Source organism: Erpetoichthys calabaricus, chromosome 2 (assembly GCF_900747795.2).
Source record: "Erpetoichthys calabaricus chromosome 2, fErpCal1.3, whole genome shotgun sequence".
NCBI lineage: Eukaryota > Metazoa > Chordata > Cladistia > Polypteriformes > Polypteridae > Erpetoichthys > Erpetoichthys calabaricus.
In genome coordinates, this window is record NC_041395.2 from 7,875,069 (window position 1) to 7,896,436 (window position 21,368).

Consider the following 21,368-nt stretch of genomic DNA (forward strand, 5'->3'; position numbering starts at 1 on the left):
AAGTTCAACTTAACAGTTTTAGTCTTTGCATCTGCACTCTTACAAAATACTGAGAATTGTATTAAATTATGTTCACGTGACCCTAGTGGTCCAATCACCTCTACGCCCTCAATTCTATCTTGATTATTACTAAATCCAGACACCCCGGTACACCCCGGGTTGGTGCTTTAACATGCTGTGTGATTACTTCTACAAACTCCTGCTCTTGTGCTCCTCCATCTGCAAGGTTATCCCAGTTAATATTCAGATAGTTAAAGTCCCCCATGACTGTAATATCCCCCTGTAAATTTGCCTTTTTAATATTACTAAAAAGTACATTTGTCCTTGACAACAATGTAAAGTCAGGGTTTTATTTTAATATACTAAGTAAATGCAAGTTGTTATTAAACAAAATTCATAAGAAAAATTTATTTTCTGTAAAACAAAAAGTTACCTCATAGTTGGTGCATGGAATGGAAAATTCTTTGCTCATGCTGGATATGCGGTTAATTCACTTTGGCCTAACTAGTGAGTTCTTGAACAATTTGTTGCAGTCAGATGTTGTGGTTTCCTTTTTAAACTTAGTTGCTGGTGAGATGTTAAATGTTCAGGGATATTCAGATGGTTGTGGTTCTACATATGAAATTGTTTTTGTGAAAAATAAATGTTATTCAAAAATATGGCTAATCTTCTTCTTCTTTTGGCTGCTCCCATTGGGTGTTGCCACAGCAGATCATCTTCTTCCATATCTTCCTGTCCTCGTCATCTTGCTCTGTTACACCTATCACCTGCCTGTCCTCTCTCATCACATCCATAAACCTTTTCTTAGGCTTTCCTCATTTCCTCTTCCCTTGCAGCTCTATCCTTATCACCCCTTCTCCCAATATACCCCTCATCTCTCCTCTGCACATCTCCAAACCAAAGCAATCTCGCCTCTCTGAGTTTGTCTCCCAACCGTTCTACCTGAGCTGACCCTCTAATGTCCTTATTTTTAATCCTGTCCATCCTCGTCACACCCAATGCTAATCTTAACATCTTTAACTCTGCCACCTCCAGCTCTGTCTCCTGTGCCACCATCTCCAGCCCATATAACATAGCTGCTCTCACTACCGTCGTGTAGACCTTCCCTTTCACTCTTGCTGATATCCGTTTGTCACAAATCACTCCTGACACTCTTCTCCACCCACTCCACCCTGCCTGCACTCTCGTCTTCACTTCTCTTCCACACTCCCCATTACTTTGTACTGTTGATCCCAAGTATTTAAACTCATCCACCTTCACCAGCTCTACTCCCCTCATCCTCACCATTCCTCTGCCTTTCCTCTCATTCACACAAATGTATTTTGTCTTGGTGGTCCTACTGACCTTCATTCCTCTCCTCTCATATCTCCACCTCTCCAGGGTCTCCTCATCCTGCTCCCTACTCTCACTACAGATCACAATGACATCAGCAAACATCACAGTCCATGGGGACTCCTGTCTAATCTCGTCTGTCAACCTGTCCATCACAATTGCAAATAAGAAAGGGCTCAGAGCCGATCCCTGATGTAATCCCACCTCCGTCACTCCTGCCGCAGACCTCACCACTGTCACACTTACCTCATACATATCCTGTACAACTCTTACGTACTTCTCTGCCACTCCCGACTTCCTCATACAATACCACAGCTCCTCTCTTGTCATCCTGTCATGTGCTTTCTCAGGTCCACAAAGACGCAATGCAACTCCTTCTGGCCTTCTCTCTACTTCTCCATCAACATCCTCAGAACAAACATCACATCTGTGGTGCTCTTTCTTGGCATGAAACCATCCTGCTGCTCACTAATCATCACCTCACTTCTTAACTGAGCTTCCACTACTCTTTCCCATAACTTCATAGATAGATAGATAGATAGATAGATAGATAGATAGATAGATAGATAGATAGATAGATAGATAGATAGATAGATAGATAGATAGATAGATAGATAGATAGATAGATAGATAGATACTTTATTAATCCCAAGGGGAAATTCCCATACTCCAGCAGCAGCATACTGATACAAAAAACAATATTAAATTAAATATTGATAACAACGCAGGAAAAAACAGACAATAACTTTGTATAATGTTAACGTTTACCCCCCCGGGTGGAATTGAAGAGTCACATAGTGTGATGGAGGAACGATCTTCTCAGTCTGTCAGTGGAGCAGGACGGTGACAGCAGTCTGTCGCTGAAGCTGCTCTTCTGTCTGGAGATGATCCTGTTCAGTGGATGCAGTGGATTCTCCATGATTGACAGCAGTCTGCTCAGCACCCGTCGCTCTGCCACAGATGTCAAACTGTCCAGCAGCATGCCAACAATAGAGCTTGCCTTCCTCACCAGTTTGTCCAGGCGTGAGGCGTCCTTCTTCTTAATGCTGCCTCCCCAGCACACCACTGCGTAGAAGAGGGCGCTCGCCACAACTGTCTGATAGAACATCTGCAGCATCTTATTGCAGATGTTGAAGGACGCCAGCCTTCTAAGGAAGTATAGTCAGCTCTATCCTCTCTTACACAGAGCATCAGTATTGGCAGTCCAGTCTAATTTATCATCCAGTTTCACTCCCAGATATTTATAGGTCTGCACCCTCTGCACACAGTCACCTCTGATGATCACGGGGTACATGAGGGGCCTGGTCCTCCTAAAATCCACCACTAGCTCTTTGGTTTTTCTGGTGTTCAGGTGTAGGTGGTTTGAGTCGCACCATTTAACAAAGTCCTTGAATAGGTCCCTGTACTCCTCCTCCTGCCCACTCCTGATACAGCCCACGATAGCAGTGTCATCAGCGAACTTTTGCACGTGGCAGGACTCTGAGTTGTATTGGAAGTCTGATGTATATAGGCTGAACAGGACCAGAGAAAGTACAGTCTCCTGCGGCGCTCCTGTGCTGCTGACCACAATGTCAGACGTGTAGTTTCCGAGACGCACATACTGAGGTCTGATGTGTGTCTGTATTCATGGTGTGGCTCATCAGTTTTATCCCCCTGTAGTTACTGCAGTCCTGCACATCCCCCTTATTCTTAAATATCGGCACCAGTACACTTCTTCTCCACTCCTGAGGCATCTTCTCACTTTCCAAGATTCCATTAAACAATCTGGTTAAAAACTCCACTGCCATCTCTCCTAAACACCTCCATGCTTCCACAGTTATGTCATCTGGACCAACGGCATTGCCATTTCTCATCCTCTTCTTAGCTGTCCTTACTTCCTCCTTGCTAATCCGTTGCACTTCCTGATTCACTATCTCCACATCATCCAACCTCTTCTCTCTCTCGTTCTCTTCATTCATCAGCCCCTCAAATAATACGAAATACTAATATGAAAAATAAATATTCTGTTCTGTGACGTGACAGACTTTTAAAATTCTTATTTCAGATGCCCTATCTACATATGTTACCCACTAATACGCTCGTATTTGACGACACAGCCCTGTAGACGTTTTTTACGAGATAGCAGATCTGCAGCTCATCTATGACAAGTTAATTCACATTTAGCCGTCAACACGCTCACTGATTTAGCATATAGTTTTGGATTGGATGTCTGATATCCGTTTATTATAGCGTTTCAGGTCTCAATACTATGCTCTTTTCATTTTCTTCTGCCTTCTATAGAGTAGAAACTGTAAGATGCTAGGGGTCTCTGTTGCCCCCTTTAAACCGAACAGGACAGGACACAGGTTAAAAGCACGGAGGTATTTTTAATTCTTTTCGTCTCCAATAGTGCTCCCCACTTCCACCAAGCTTTGTTCACCTGACTCCGGCTTGCCTGTGGGGTCTTCAGCATTCCTTTATATAGTTCTTGACCCAGAAGTATTTCTGCTCTTTGGTCCTCGTGACTTTGTACTTCTGGGCTACTGCGAAATCCTGACACCCCACGTTCACTTGCAGGGTCCCCTGATAGCAACCACGGTACGCAGCAGGGCTGTGGTATAAAACTACATGTCTCATGGTACCCAGCGGGAATCCGGGGCACTGCTACACTACAGGGAAGCTGCCATCTAACATCTTGGGGGAAGTATGGTCCCAAAGCAATTTTCATCCCCCATCCTTCTATTCTATGAGCGTCCCAGCCAGATTCAGCTGCCGGCCATCTATTATAATACACATGACCAGTATTGACATCATCATCATAAACAATATGGCTGCAGGGAAAAAAAAAGATTCTAAAATGTTGGCACCCACAATGAAAACCTGTTCGAATATTGCATCACATAAAGTAATTATTTGCATGGACTTGTGAACATTCCCACCTCTGCATGTGTGTTCTCAGTGATTAGAATGAAAAACAAAACTTATTCAGTTTTACTGGGGGGTTCTCTTAGAAGGTCAGGCTCAAAATGTAATTTTACTGTAATAATCAATGATGATGTGTTACATGATGGCCATTTTTCTTTCTTTTTTTCTTAATGAAAAACTCCTTCTTTATGTGTCCTTTCCCAGTGTGCGGAAAATTTCCAAACCTGAATCTTCAGAAACTCTCTGATGCCCGCTGGCCCTGGCAGGCTGCCGTCTATCGTCGCTCCACCAAAATCCTGAAAAATGAAAGCTTCAAAGATGATTGGCAACTCATCTGTACCGGTGCCCTCATCAACCAGCGCAGCGTCCTGGTGGCGGCCCACTGCGTCACGGAGCTCGGCAAACTGAATGTCATCAAGACAGCCGATATTCAGGTGGTCGTGGGGAAACACCACCTGAGTGACACCAAAGAAACGAAAGAACAGCAACAACTCAGGGTAAGAATTTCTGGGTAATGACGGCTGTTTTTAAAAGTATGTCTTGTTGTAGATGTGTGACAGTTGTCTGGTCACACCTACAGGTAATCTAACGTAGACACCGTTAAAAGATCCGACTACACCACCCAGTTTTATTAAGAGACTGGGAACTCTTGAAATTTTACTGATAATATCACACAGGTTGCTTTAAATTGGGCGGTGAGTAAACACACAATGAAAGACGCAACAGTAATTTCAGGAAAAACAAAAGTAACGTCTATTACATAAGACAATATAAAGTACATTAAAAAGATAAACGAACATTAACAAATCTAACAATATCAGGAATAAAATTCCTTTTTTTAAAAGGAAAGCAAGCAGTCCACTTTCTAAAAGTCCATGAAAAACATGAAGTGGATGATACAACCTTTAGGGGTCCAGAGTCCAGTTTACGCTTTGTGTTACCCCAGCAATTAATCGCCCAACTGTCCACAGATGCACTCTGTTCACCGGATGCTTGTTTCCCCAATAGAAGTTTTGTCAAATCATGGAAACCCCATCAGTGTCTCTTCGTCGTTCTTGTTTTCCAATCTGGGCTCCTTGTGATGCTGCAACCTCAGTACGCCTCACTTCTCATCTGCCAGCTTTGCTCGGTCCTTTCATGCGGTTTCCCTCTTTTGCTGGACCCACAACTGCCGTCTCTTCCTCCCTGGTGGTAAGTGTTGCCATCCTTGTGCTTCATGTCGTACCAGCCACGTACCCTAGTCTGCCAGCGAGCCCCTGTGCTCTGTGCGAGTGGTCTTGGCAGCGTTCTCAGTGGACCGTAGCTCACCCTCTGTCTTCTGTATGTGAATTGCCCCTTGGGGATTAACACACATGGACAAACTGGTGAGGAAGGCAGGCTCTATTGTAGGCACGGAGCTGGACAGTTTGACATCTGTGGCAGAGCGACGGGCGCTGAGCAGACTCCTGTCAATCATGGAGAATCCACTGCATCCACTGAACAGGATCATCTCCAGACAGAGGAGCAGCTTCACCGACAGACTGCTGTCACCGTCCTGCTCCACTGACAGACTGAGGACATCGTTCCTCCCCATCACTATGTGACTCTTCAATTCCACCCGGGAGGGCAAACGTTAACATTATACAAAGTTATTGTCTGTTTTTACCTACATTTTTATTACTCTTTAATTTAATATTTTTTTTTTGTATCAGTATGCTGCTGCTGGAGTATGGGAATTTCCCCTTGGGATTAATAAAGTATCTATCTATCTATCTATCTATCTATCTATCTATCTATCTATCTATCTATCTATCTATCTATCTATCTATCTATCTATCTATCTATCTATCTATCTATCTATCTATCTATCTATCTATCTATCTATTATATAGTGACTTTCTATCTATCTCTATTATATAGTGACTTTCATATATCTATCTATCTATCTATCTATCTATCTATCTATCTATCTATCTATCTATCTATCTATCTATCTATCTATCTATCTATCTATCTATCTATCTATCTATCTATCTATCTATCTATCTATCTATCTATTATATAGTGACTTTCTATCTATCTCTATTATATAGTGACTTTCATATCTATCTATCTATCTATCTATCTATCTATCTATCTATCTATCTATCTATCTATCTATCTATCTATCTATCTATCTATCTATCTATCTATCTATCTATTATATAGTGACTTTCATATCTATCTATCTATCTATCTATCTATCTATCTATCTATCTATCTATCTATCTATCTATCTATCTATCTATCTATCTATCTATCTATCTATCTATCTATCTATCTATCATATAGTGCCTTTCTATCTATCTATCTATCTATCTATCTATCTATCTATCTATCTATCTATCTATCTATCTATCTATCTATCTATCTATCTATCTATCTATCTATCTATCTTCTCCTGCCCAGAAGTTTAAATCTGCTTCAGTCCCTGCCTAGATCAACAGGACGATGGATTAAACAATGGCACCTCTAATTTTCTGGGGTATAACAAATAATGTAAACACAGTGTAAAAGATAACCCGGCCACAGACAGACACGACACCAGATGTTCACAACACACACGGTTTATTTACAGTATGTACAGTGCACAATCCAGCTCCGCTAACTCAAACACAGTACTCAGTCCTTTCCTTTAGCCACCTCCACTCCTCTCTCGCAAGCTCCATCCTCTTCCACTTGACTCTGGCTTTCCAAATGGAGTGAGGTGGCCCCTTCTATAACGCACCCGGATGTGCTCCCGATGATCTCCCTGCAGCACTTTCCTGGTCTGGCGGAAGAGCTGCATGGGCACTCTTTTAAACCTCCTTTGACCCCAGCAGCCCCTGCAAGGACTGCTGGGAGACACAGTTCTTATAAAGGAGCACTGCTACAACGGTACTGTCTGCCTCACCTTGTGCCTTCTCACTGCGGTTTTATGTCTGATCAGCAAGACTAAATATGTCACACATATTAATTAAAGATATTAGCCAGACTGAGGAAAGTCAGGGTGTATAATAAACGTGTCTGCACACCTTATATTGGTGACATACAGAAAGACAGCGACAGGCGCTCACCAATTGCAGCCATCACCCCCGTGTGAGAGGGAGAGCGCAGTTCGAGGTGAGGTGAGGCTCGTCACTGCCGCCCCTCGCGTTTCTCCTCTGTATCTGAACAGGAAATGCACCAATTCAGTGATTTTGACTATAAAAATGATCAAAGTTATTGAAATCATAGAGAAAACAAATATATAGCACAGACCAGTGGAAACATTTATGTTATAACTATGATGACGAGTGAGGCTCTGCCTCCCCTGACCGCACGTCCATGCACAAAACAGAAGCAAGGCAAGAGGACAACACGAGCTTAGCTGTCTAGCTCCACAAATTTTACACAGTTCGATACACACTATCCACATGTGTACAACAATTACATTTCTTAAATAAGTAATAAGAAAGAAAAACCCAACACCAGGCCATCCAACCCTAACTCTCCATACCTCGCTCTGTCCTTCACCTCTCACACTCACTCTCCCACTAACCTAAAACCCAAAGAAACTTCTTTTATAATTTACACCCCGCCCACAACCCAGGTGATTTATTTAAAATGGGCAACTTAATAGGTGGGTAATTATGGCGGGACTCAATTATAGTCATCAGCCCCAAATTAGAGTAGAGTTTAACACAAAGATGTAGAGTAGGACGTGATACCCAGAAACACTGTATTGTTTGTTGACTTTGTGTGCGTCAGTTTGACATAAGTTATACGCTTTGTTGTTAATTTTATTAGAAACTCGCAAAATACCCGCGCTTCGCAGTGGCGAAGTACTGTCTTAAAATTTTTATTAAGAAGAAAAGTAAACCTTTTTAAACTGAAGGAAAATATCCCAATAATTATTTGTTAAGGATCTCTTTGTATACCACGTTGTCAGTTCAGCCCTCCAGTTGTAATATGACCAAGCTGTGCGCTGAGCTCACTCTCGAGCATGCAACGTACAGTTGGCCATGTAAAAAGCAATCTTGCCTCAAATCAATGCCAACCTTTTGTAGGGTCTGTCCCTGAGACTTATTAATTGTCATTGCGAAGCAGAACCTTACTGAAAATTGGAGGCGTTTGAATTGAAATTGGTGATCAGAGGGTATAACGGGGATGCGAGGAATAAAAACGCTCTCCCCTGAGCCACCGCCAGTAAAAATAGTTGCCTCAATTAGGTTCTTTTGCAGACACGTGACCTGAAGTCTTGTGCCGTTATAAAGTTTCGCTGGCTGTAAGTTTCTCAGTAACATTATTGGTGCCCCAACCTTCAAAAATAGATTATGCTCAGGAGTGCCTGGAGGATTCAGAGTGTGGAGAAACTCTACCGGATAGTGCACCGCGTCTTCCACTTCTACAACTGAATCCACAGACGGATATGTTTTCGGTTGTGAAGGTAGTTCTTGAAGTAAAATGTGGTTTATAGTCGTAGTCATGTCATTTCTTGGTGTCAGGATAGCTCTCTCCCTCAACCATGACACGTCGTTTTCGTGGAGATTTCGTAGATTGGGGTAAACATTTTGAAGAAGGCTTTGTAAGAGGCATTGGTGGTTGTCCAAAGGTGTAAAATATTTGCCCATTTCAGTACACTTGAAAGCGACAACCGAACAATTCAGCGGCAGCCATCAACTCACATGCAGCACCATAGCTGAAGGGCTTAAGCATTTCACTCTTCTAGTGCTCCTGTGTAGTATAATTATCTCCTGTACCGTCATCAGTCCACACCTTGAACCTGTCCCAGTCATTCAATACATAAGACACAATGTTCCTCCGGATTTCAAGAGTGAGCCTGATATGGCCGTGCAATATGTAACACAGAGAATGGAAAAGGCAGGTGCCATCTCCGGGCATGGAAACCACTCGGTACGTGACAGTTCTTGGATCGATGGTGATCACCTCCATAGACATGTTAATGAGGGTACGGTTGGAACGATAAAGGAAATGGGTACCTGAACAATGTAAACTAAGTCTAAAATACCAACACAATAACTATAATCATAATAAACGAACAATAAAACATAGAATAGAAGCCGTGGATTAAACAAAAAGGCTGCAGTTATCAGCAGGGAGATGTGAATACCGTGGCGAAGCAAGGAAGGGAATGAAGAGACCGAAGTGACAGACGGCCTTATATAGGCAGGCAGTCAACTACGTGGGAGGCGTGGGGATGGGGGACCCAACGCCGCCTCACACGGTGATCGAGCTGCAGGCTATGGACGTATATATGTACGTAAGTAGGATTCAGTTAGCGTTGGGAACCCGCGTACCAGATTTCTTGAAGATGGGCCCATAAGTAACAAAGACCGTTGAAAAGTTCAATATGGCGGCCGACAGTGGCGTCATACCACTGAAATAAGTACTGTGGCACCTGGCCGGGACGCCCAGGAAGACAGGAGGAGGGTTCGCCCTGGTTGTATTGGGGGCCATGGGTACAGGACTTGGAGGGGCCCACTGCGTCCCCCTGCCTGAAGGACCCTGGACCCCAGTACTTCTGCCACACCCGGAAGTGCTGGGGGGAAGAAGAGAGGGAACACCCGGAGTGCTTCCGGGAGGACAGCCGGCACTTCCGCCATACTGTTGCGTGTCCGCGGGATTGCCGGTGCACACCTGTAACACATCCGGGTATGGATAAAAGGGGCCGCTTCCCTTCATTCGAGGCTGGAGTTGGGTGGAAGCAGGACGAGGTTGGAGAAAGAGAGAAGGAGGCAGTCCGAAGAAGGCAAAGTGTGGTTGGCCTGGACTTTGGGGGAGATTGGGGTTTGTGTGGCACAAGACTTTGTAAATAGTAGTGTAAATAAACGTGTGGTGGTGCAAATTAACATGTCTGCCTGTCTGTGTCCGGGGCTAGTTCCACAGTACGTACATCGGTTTCGGTTAGTGCAGGGAAGCCGCCTACCAAATTTCGTGAAGATGGGGCCATAAATAAGAAGGTTTAACATGGCGGATGTTGTCGACCGTTATGACCGTTACACATAGAATTTCGGCCGACAGTGGTGTCATACCACCAAAATAAGTACGTACATCGGTTTCGGTTAGCGCAGGGAAGTCGCCTACCAAATTTCGTGAAGATGGGGCCATAAATAAGAAAGTTTAACGTGGCAGAAGTTGTTGACCGTTATGACCGTTACGCGTAGAATTTCGAAATGAAACCTGCTTAACTTTTGTAAGTAAGCTGTAAGGAATGAGCCTGACAAATTTCCGCCTTCTACCTACACGGGACGTTGGAGAATTCGTGATGAGTGAGTCGGTGAGTCAGTGAGGGCTTTGCCTTTCATTAGTATAGATATAGCAATTGTTTCAAAGCTCTTAATGATGTTTAACTGATGTGTTCAGGCCATCCTTTATGTCAAAGTATGTTCAGTTTAACGTTTAAAACTGTATAAAGTACAGTTAGGGTTAGGGTTAGGGTTAGGGTGCATGCTCAATAATCCAGGTAAGGAAATTCTAGAAAGTTGATTCAGTTCATCTGCACAGAGTTCTTTTCCAGGGAGATACGTTTCATCACTCATCCAAGTGACTTCCTCAGTCTCAGTTGACTGCAGGTTTCTCCAACCTTATAAACAGTACCTTTGCATAATGACCGAAACTAGCAGCATTGACTAACAATGGGCTGTGTGATCAATGATATGCCAATTGTCCATTGATCAATGGCCATGAGTACCATTCACAGAGAGTTGGTGAATGGCTGCAATCACAGCACTGTAAGATGGTGAAAGATGTACCCTTAGGCCCCCTTCTTGGTTCAGCGATGGTCGTTCCTTTTTCACATAAATGGCCTCCTTGACTCCTCGCTCAAACTAGCATTCCTCCCTGTCCAGGATGTGCACATCTTCATCACTGAAAGAGTGACCACTGTCCTGTAGGTGTAAATAGACTGTGGAGTCCTGGCCTGATGAGGTAGCTCTTCTGTGTTGTGCCGTCCACTTCGCCAGTGGTTGTTTGGTTTCCTCGATGTATAATTCACGGCAATCCTCTTGGCACTTAACTGTGTAAACTATAGTAGTCTGTCTGTGCCGGGGCACCCGGTCCTTGGGGTGGACGAATTTTTGCCGTAGCGTGTTTTGGGGTTTGAAAGCCACCAACACCTGATGTTTTGAAAAAGTGTGTCTCAGCTGTTCCTATACTCCTGACACATAAGGGATCACCAAAGGTTAGGCAGCGGTTGTCCTTCCTCTCTCCTGGATTGCTTAGAGGATTCTTTAGGTGTCTTCCCTGCTTTGACAAAAGTCCAGCTGGGATAACCACATTTTCTCAAGGCCTTTTTGATGTGATGTTCTTCTGCTTCCCTGGGTGCTGTGTCTGTGGGTATGGTGTTTGCTCTGTGTTGTAGAGTCCTGATGACACCTATTTTGTGCTCTAGTGGATGGTGAGAGTCAAACCTTAAATGCTGATCCGTATGCATTGGTTTATGGTACACATCAACTGTCAAATGTCCCCCATTGCTGATGGAAATTTCACAAGCTAAGAAAGCTAGCCCGTCACGTTTCATGTCCTCCGTGGTGAACTGAATGTAAAGTAAAGTAAAGTATAAAGTACACTCAGAAATGTTGTTTCTTTATTAATATACAGGGAGATTCACTCGAATGAGGCTCCAAATATTCTGTTAGGATGAAGAAACCTGAACCAAAAAAATCCACTCTCTACCTTGACGTATGTGGAATCGATTGCATGACATGCGATGCTGGAAGTGGTTTCCAGTTTCTGCCAGACACATTTCAATGCGGCACTCCATGTTCCTGAACATATCGACAAGGTTCTCGGGGGAAAGGGCAGCAATTTCACGTCCTTCAGGTCTTCCACAGTGTGAGGCTTGTCCTGATAGACCTTTCCTCTGAGCAGACCCCAAAGGAAGGAGTCTGGTGGTGTCAGATCCGGCGACCCTTTGAAATGACCCTGTTGTCGAAGAAGGACTCAGTTTCATCCATGCTCCTTGCCGATGTGTGACACGTTGTTCCATCATGCTGCTAGTAACCTTCCATTACCTCACGATCATCCAGTTGATTCTGACATCTCTTAAACGAATTGGTGACCCAAGAGGTTTGCACCAGGAAGACGCGCTGCTCAATACGGTACACCACCATCCTGATGAGAAGTCGCATGACTGAGTGAATGGGTCTGGGCGGTAGGCACCCAGAAATTGCAAATGAAGGTTAAACATCACGACGGCTGTCCAGCGCCTACCTCATCACTGCGACGCAGGGGCAGCCTAGCTTGTTCAAGCTCCACATACTGAGGAGCACATTGCATGTTGTTTCGTTCAGATTGCTTCATCCTAGTGAGAGTTATTACAGAATATTTGGGGCCTCTTTCAAGTGAATATCCCAGGTTGCGTTTCTTGACACACTTCGTCCTCAGTGCTGCTGTGTCACATACAGGATGTGCAGCATTGTTCATAATGGCACTCAGGTTTGTCTTCATTCTCTCCTCCTCTACTACATTCGAATGTCCAGAATGTGTTCCATAATCGAGAGTGTCCCTTTTAATTAACCTGGTGGTTTGGTGGGCCTCTCTTGAAGTGATGTCATCAGCCCAGCACACAGTAGTGGCCATCACAGAGTCATAGAAGATGTCTAGGATGTCACTGCCGGCATTAAAGGAACACAGTCTCGTAAGGAAGAAGAGTCCGCTCTGGTCTTTCTTCTATCATTCCTCTGTGTTATGAGACCAGTCCAACCTGTCATTGATGCGGACCCCCAAGTACTTGTAGGAGTGGACCACCTCTACATCCCCTCCCTGACTAGTGACACCAGACATGGAGGCACTTTGGTGTGCTAAAAGTTAGTAAGCAGTTCCTTTATTTTGATGAAGTTAAGTTGCAGACCCTTCTTTCTACACCAACAAACAAAGTTCTCCCCCTGGACTCGTCTCTTCTGTCTCATTCTTGTCATCAACACACCCCATAAGTGACAGAATCACCTGGGAATTCCTGCCAGTGACCTGACCTGCTGTCATATTTGTAGTCGGAGGCGTACTGAGTGAAGAGCAAAGCAGACAGGCCTGCTCCATGTGGTGCGCCAGTGTTCCTCACAGATGGTGGTCTGCCTGACAGATAGTCCATCATCCGGGGCACCAGCGGCTCGTCCACCGGCATATTCCTGAGTTGACCGCTTAGCAGGGGTGGCTGAATTGTACAGGGTGCGCACAAAGTCCGTATACCCCTATCTTTAGGAGCATTTACAGGAATAACCATGACAATTTGGTTCCTGGGGACATCAGCCCAAGTCTTCCCAGTATTTCGAGGTGTGTTTCCGACATCCCGTCTGGTGCTGCCACCTGCTGCCGCTCAAGAAATTGCAACAATGTGGCGGTTGTTCTGAGATGAAGCGATGGGTGACACAAGTGTTTTCACGATCGAGGAGTGCTTGGTGGCCACTGTGTGGGTTCATGAGCGGCCTGTTACTGGGAAATCGATCAAAAATGTCATGGATGAATTTGTTGTGCGTTTTGGGAAGGCATCGCTGACAAAAGAGGACATTGTTGCAGTGGGAGAAGAAGGCTTTTGCAACGGGCAGTGTCCGAGATGCGCCGCGAAGTGGAAGACCATCCACAAGGAATGAAATGTGTGCAGATGTGTCAGAGTCTGTCCAACGATCCCCTATGAAATCCACTCGTAAACATGCTGCTGAGTTGGGAATAGCGGAATCGACAATGCGAAAACACATCAAACAGGACTTGCAAATGAAGTGTTGGCGTCCATTGCCCGTTAACGAGTTATCAGATGCCGACTTGGACAGATGTCAGGAAGTTTGTGATCTGATGCTGCACCAATTTCCAACAAATGCTGAGAAGGAAAAGCTTATGTTCTCTGACGAGTGCGCGATTTATCGCAGCTCCCGCAATCAAAATGTGTTTTTCTGGGGAAAAGAAAGTTCCAGAAAGTCACCCCGCAAATGTTGCAGAACGGCGCATTCGGCTATGCAGAGATCATGGAGGGACCCATACAGATGTTTTGGATTCCTAAGGGGTAACCTTTAGCTTTCAAAGTCCTCCCAAAGATAGGGGTATACGGACTTTGTGCGCACCCTGTACTGAAGGAAGAAAGACACATTTTGACGCTGCGCTCCATGTTCCTGAACATATCGGGAAGTGTCTCGGGGAGGAATAGCAGCAACTTCACGTTGCATGTTTTCCTTCAAATCTTCGCTTAAATGGATTGGTGACCCAACAGGTTCACACCATGAAGACGCGCTGCTCGATGCTGTACACCCCCATCCTGACTGAAGTGAAGGGGTATGGGGGCGGGATGCACCCAAAAGTTGGAAACGGCTGTCCGGCGCCCACCTCATCACTCTGGCACAGGGGCACTGTGTCTGGAACCGGATGATGTTCTACGGACTTTGAGGAGAATTAATCCAAGGAAAGCTGCGGGACCAGACCAGATACCAGGTTGTGTACTCAAAGGATGTGCGGAGCAGCTGACACATGTCCTTACAGATATATTTAACATCTCTCTGTGTCAAGCTGTTGTGCCATCTTGCTTTAAAACCTCAGAAATCATCCCAGTTCCGAAAAAACCCATAGTCACAACCATGAATGACTATCGCCCTGTAGCCTTAACATCAATAGTGATGAAATGTTTCGAGAGGCTGATCAAGGACCACATTACTTCTGTCCTACCCTCCTCTTTTGACCCACTCCAATTCGCCTACCGCTCCAACCGTGCCACAGAGGATGCCATATCTATTGCACTCCATTTTTCATTGGAACATCTGGAGAATAGAGACGCTATGGTCCGCATGTTGTTTGTTGATTTTAGTTCGGCTTTTAATACCATCATCCCTCAGAATTTGATCAGCAAACTGGGCCCATTGGGACTGGGCATACCTATGCAAAACTGGATATTGGACTTTCTAATGGATAGGCCACAGTACGTACGGGTAGGAAAGAATAAATCAGATACCATCTCCTTGAGCACAGGTTCTCCACAGGGGTGTGTTCTAAGTCCCCTCCTCTTCACGCTCATGACCCACGATTGTTGTGCCAAGTTCAGCACAAACCAAATTATTAAGTATGCGGACGACACAACAGTGGTGGGTCTCATTCGAGGTGACGAGGAAGGGGATTACAGAGAGGAGGTGAAGTCATTTGTGGAATGGTGTGATAAAAACAATCTGATACTGAATGTCGAAAAAACAAAAGAACTGGTCATCGACTTCAGGAAGAAACAGCTGATACACATCCCGGTCTACATTAAGAACACTGCTGTGGAAATTGTGCAGTCTATTAAGTTCCTGGGAGTTAATGTGACGAACAACCTCACCTGGTCCCTGCACACCTCCTCTGTCATCAAGAAAGCTCACCAGCGCTTGATCTTTCTGCGGAGGCTAAAGAGGGCCCATCTCAGTAAGTCAGTCCTCACCACTTTTTACAGAGGGACCATAGAGAGCGTGCTAACCAGCAGCAGCTCTCTGTGGCAGGAGAGCTGCAGCGCTTTGGACTGGAAAGCACTGAGGAAAGTGGTGAGGGCTGCGGAGAGGATCATTGGAGCCCCGTTGCCAAATGTACAAGATTTGGCAAAACAACGCTGTCTGGCCAGAGCTGTGCGGATTTCTAGAGACCCTACTTATCCTGCCTCTGAACTCTTTTCCCTCATGCCCTCAAGCAGAAGGTACCGCAGCCTGAAATGTAGAACTACCAGGTTTAAAAACAGTTTTTTTCCTACTGCCGTTCGTCTTTTAAATGAAGCATTTTAGTATTTTATTGTAGGCTGATTTTAACTATGTGTTTTTATTAAAGTCTTGTGCATCGTATTTTCATTCTGCAGCACATCTTGGATGTTCTGTTAAATGACAAATAAAATTGAATTGATTGATTGATTGATTGATTGATCCCAGCTTGTTCGAAGCTCCATATACTGTACGTTGTTTCGTTCAGATTGCTTTGTCCCAGTGAGAGTTATTGCAGAATATTTGGGGGTGTCTTTTGAGAGAATAAGAGTTTCTATAAAACAGATTTGGTAATGGCTGTTTAAGTAGTGATTTGTTTGAGTCTCTACAGTTCCAACACATTTGGTAAGTTTTATTCAGGGCCTTTGCCAACGACGGCATTGCTGACCTTTTTGGGTATTACCCGTTTTTAGCATTCCGTGGGCTTTTATTTTTGTGACAGTTATTGTATTTGTTCTTTTTCAGAAACCACACACACATTTATCTGCAAATAAATATTTAGCTCTACAAAGTGTGGACCACCCACACTGAAAAAAGTAGAACATTGATGTTGTTCATTCAACGTAAATTTTCTCTTTCAAGCAACTTCAGATTAGTCATTTAGTGTTGAAGCTTGAAATATTTGGTTTCAGATCTCAATCAAAGTAAAAAAAAATTGTTTGTACCAAAGTAAGTTATGGAGGAGGGAATAAACGTAAAAATCCTATTTCAGTTAACTTAATATTTTAGTTTGTTCGTGTGCTGTGTTTGAGGGGCCGTTTGTATATTCTTCCGGTCGAACTTTCCAGCATGCTGGCTTTCCAACTGCCAAAAAAGAACAACAACTTAAAAAATAGATTTAGTATAAAACAAGTGAATTGCACCCAATCACTCTAAAGCAGAGGTTCTCAAACTTATTTTGTCTACCGCCCACTTTGAGAATCAATTATTTTCTAGCGCCCCCCAAAATTTTTAACTTTACCACATCTTAAAAATCACAAACGCAATCATTACTTTAATTATAGCGTGCCATATGTGTCTTATTCTGTTTCTGAGTTCAAACTTACATTTTAAATGAGACTTTCTAACTAACGGGAGCAATAAAAACGCAACTTTATAATATTTAAAAAGACTTTTATTCAAATTAAAACAAACATTTCAATTAAAATTTTAAAACTTATCTAATGTGAAGGATGAATCTGATGATTTTTAACAAGTTTGTTAATATCAGGTTCGAATTTACTCAAAAACAGCCGTAAGTCACCGCGTTCGGTAACATTCAAACGATTCCTCTTTTTAGTTAGCAGCGTTGCCGCAGCACTAAATCCAAGTTCACACAAATATGACGATGGGAATGCTACCAAAAATCGTTGAACAATCGACCACAATCCAGGGTACAATTGTGGGATTGGCTTTTGTAGCCAAAATTCTTGGTAGCCATTTTTGAATTTGACTTTTATTTCCTCGTTCGTTGTCAGTTCTATAAGTTCTTCCTCAAGCTGGAATGATCCTGCTGTGTTGACATTTGAAAAAGGATCCAACACCCAGTCCGGTATTTCCAATTTTAAAATGTCCTGGAACCGTTCTTTGAAATCACTGTGGAGGTTCTCCAAATGTTGGCAGTAAACAAGCAAGTCATTGTTGATGAAGGGTACTGCTGATAAATTAGGGAAATTGTGAAACTCACGTCTGCCGATGTTTTTCTTGTGTAAGAGCAGTTTGGCTACGAAAGCAGCAACGATATTTTTTGTTTTAATCAAGTTCAAGTCGTCACCTTGAAGTTGGAGATTGATATCATTAAACAATTTATACAGGTCTGTCAAGTACGTAATATCATTCTTTGATGTGATGAGGTTGTTGCGCAATTCTGTGTCTTTGTTTTCCAAGAACTCTATCACAGAGTCAAACAGATTATAAAATCGAGTCAGACAAGTACCTCTTGATAGCCAACACACTTCTGTGTAAAACAGCAATCGGTTGAAATCTTCATCATTAACAACACAAAGCTGATTAAATAATCTGTCATTTAAAGAGCTCTTTCGGATTTTATCGACTGCTTTGATGACATGTTGCAGTGATTGAAACAGCCGTTCACTCAAATTTCTCGCAACCAAATGTTGTCGATGAATGACGCAATGAACAGCGAGCACATCTGGAATTTTATTTTTTAAGTACGCTATGAAGCCTTTGTGACGCCCTGTCATAGCCGGAGCGCCATCCGTAGCAGCTGATATAATATTCTTCAAGGAAATTTCTTTCTCATCACAAAACTTTTCCAGTGTATTAAATATGGTTTCTCCGGTTGTATCTGTCTCTAAATTTCTAGCAAATAATAGTTCTTGACATATTTTCTCATCTTTAATAAACCTCATGTATGACAACAATAGTGCTTCGTTAGTTGGTAAAGTGGACTCATCCAACTGAATTGAGAATTGACTAGTCTTCAGATGATTGCACAATGAGTCTGCAATATTTTCAGCCATTTCATCAATTCGTCTTTGCACAGAACTATTGCTCAAAGGAATTTTTCGAATAATATCTGCCGCTGGTTTATGGAGCACAGTAGTTATTACTTCTTTTATTGCCGGTAAAATTAACTGCTTCTCCAATAGTGTGTGGTTTGCCTGTTTGAGCAATTAACAAAGAGATATTGTACGAGGCTCGAAGTCCGTCATCGTCTTGCTTAGAAGCCACTGAAAAAAGTTTTGATACAGTTGGCTGAGCTATGTACTTCTTTTCCAGGTCTTGAAAATAGGCCACATTTTTTTCTTTCTTATCTGGATGCATTTTATTCAAATGATCTTGTAGCCTAGAAGGCTTCATCGCTTCATTCGAAAATGTTTTTTGACAAAGAAGGCACATAGGCGAAGATGGATTTGTGGGATTTTCAACAAATCCGTATTTAATATATTCCGCACTGTATTGCTGTCTCTTCTTTTTTGCTTCCAACATGGTTTTGTCTTTACAAATACGTGAGTCAAGTATTGAGCTTAAAAAACTTTCTAACGATTGCACACAAAAACGCTAATGAAGATAAAAGAAGTATTACGTACTCTTATATAGGATTAAAATACAGCACGCTCCGACAGGAATAAGACAAACATGCACAAACTCGTTTACCTTATTCGACGGAATTCGTACTGAGCAAGTTAGAACGGTAACCATCATTTTTATCGAAAATAAAAAATATAGAAAATAAAAAATATCGAATTAAAAAATGTCAAAATTTTAGTATAAATAAAAAATTGGTTTAGGGGTTAAGGCTAGGGCTAAGATTAATTTTTTATTTATACGAAAATTTTGACATTTTTTAATTCGATATTTTTTATTTTCTATATTTTTGATTTTCGATAAAAATGACCGGAATCAGTTAGAACAAGTATCGATGATCCGGCCGCTTGATACAGGATTGCACAAATCGCGTTGTTTAATAAAAACTTGTTAAAACTTGATGGGCTACCTACGAAAGCCATGATAAATTATTTATATTTATACAATCAAACAGGACAGGAATAAGAACAAAATAATCGATGTAGTATAGTAGGTAGGTTTTGATTTCAGTTTACAATTTTAAAATATTAGAAAAAAAACACAAATCAGCCATCGCCCCCCTAAACCGCTTCAACACCCCCCAATTTTCTCTGGGCCCTTTAACGCCCCCCTGTAGGCCTCCAGCGCCCACAAGGGGGAGTTATCGCCCACTTTGAGAAAGACTGATCTAAATGATTTGCCTCAACTTAAAAATTGTGGGATCAATAAGCTAAAAAGAATTATATTGGTTCAGATTGAAAATATTAAGTGTGAATCATCACAATTTTTTTTTCAGTACAGGCTGGCACCGCCAGCTGAACCCGACACAGACAAGTGTGGGACACAAGTTCAAGGCACACACACGTTTTTTAATTTTCTTTTTCCTCTTTATTGGCTGCTGTCTCCTTTTATAGCCCACCCGGAAGTGCTCCAGGTGCTTGATGAACTGCTCATATGGGCTCAGCAGCTCCTGCTGCAGCACCCCCTGGCAATCCCAAGAGGGCTGTACCAAACTCCAACTCCCATGAAGCCCTGCAGGAGTCCGAGGCACCGCTATAAAATGGGTTTGGGGGGGGGGGCTGCCATCTAGCGTCCCGGGGGAGGTAACACTCTGGCCATGCTTGCTTCCCCTGATCCTCCCAGTGTGGAGGCGTCCCGGCTGGGCAAGGAGCCCAGCCACAGGCTACCAAAGCCATTGCAACAAATCCTCCCTTTGCAACGTTCAGCAGTTAATCGTGTCATTCTGCACTAATTCTGGTCGGCTTCATCCTTCTTAATGGGGATTAGGATTTGGTGCCACATACACACCAGTTTGACACACGCACTGTTTAACCAGTATCATTTACTTATTTACTAAACTGACCTTTGTCTCATTCCCTTGCAGATTTCTGCTGTCATTCTTCACCCAAACTATGACTCGTTAGTCCTGGACGCTGATCTTGCCATGGTTAAGCTACTAGACAAAGCCCGAATCAATGAAAAGGTTCAACCAATTTGCTTACCTGAAGCTCAGAGCGTGGACAGCTCTCAGCCCCAGGCCTTTGTGACTGGCTGGACCATCCTGAGTGAAGGTGTGCATGTTCCTGAAAATGAGACCACCAGAGTAGGTGCCATCGAACTGGGGGACACTGTGGACTGTGAACAGCAGTATGCTCAGAATGGCATCTCAGTGAGTATCACCGAGAACATGTTCTGTGCGAGAGAGAGCAAGCACCAGTTCTCCAACATCTGCCCCTCCGATACCGGGGGCATCGCCATCTTCCCAGTTTCCTCAACTTCTACTGCTGGTGGTCAGAAGGATTCTGGACTTGTCTGGCAACTGCTAGGCCTGGTGAGCTGGGGATACGAACAAGCCTGCAAGCCGGGCCTTTACACGGTCTACACACGGGTTGCCAGCTTCAAGGACTGGATAGAAAAGAACATGAAATAGCGAGAGCGGGTCCGTCGTTTTTCTGCTGTAATGAACTCTGCACCTTGAGCGACCGTTTGCCCCTACTAATGCAGGGAATATAACAATGCAAACAAGTCAATGGCCTACGCTCCTACGTATCTGCCATCCTCATGAAATCGTATTCCGGGAAGATCATTTAATACAAAATCGAAACTATCAATAAACTCACTAAAATCATGGATGACTCAAGGATGGCGTCAGTGAGCCACACTACTGGATACATTGTGGATCGGTGGAACTAACTACAGGTCAAGTTCCGTTACAACGAATATCGTTTTGATGAAGTTTTCATTACAACGTTCCTGACAGTTTCCCCCATAAGACAGAGCCTATAAAACTCTCATTCCTACGAAATCCATTCAGCAGATATGTGACGATACGGGTTCTGCTCCAGGCTCCTATTTGGCTTCTGGGGAACTCTCGAACCCGACACCGTCGTTAATGTAACTGGATGAGCTGAACGAACAGTGAGGACA

The 21,368-nt window shown here is 43.4% G+C and overlaps 1 protein-coding gene across 2 annotated transcripts in view; it reads left to right on the plus strand.

Annotated features, from left to right (window-relative positions):
- The window catches only part of pamr1b (peptidase domain containing associated with muscle regeneration 1b), a 214,776-nt gene extending 193,678 nt beyond the window's left edge, over positions 1 to 21,098 (plus strand). The window contains exons 11-12 of one of the 2 annotated variants that reach the window (XM_051923608.1): positions 4,441 to 4,733; positions 20,326 to 21,098. In XM_051923608.1, coding sequence (XP_051779568.1) covers positions 4,441 to 4,733; positions 20,326 to 20,871 — 839 coding nt within the window. In that variant the 3' untranslated portion in view covers positions 20,872 to 21,098. The remainder of the gene's footprint in view (positions 1 to 4,440; positions 4,734 to 20,325) is intronic. The other variant, XM_051923607.1, reaches the window with a different exon arrangement.
- The last annotated feature ends 270 nt before the right edge of the window (positions 21,099 to 21,368 follow it).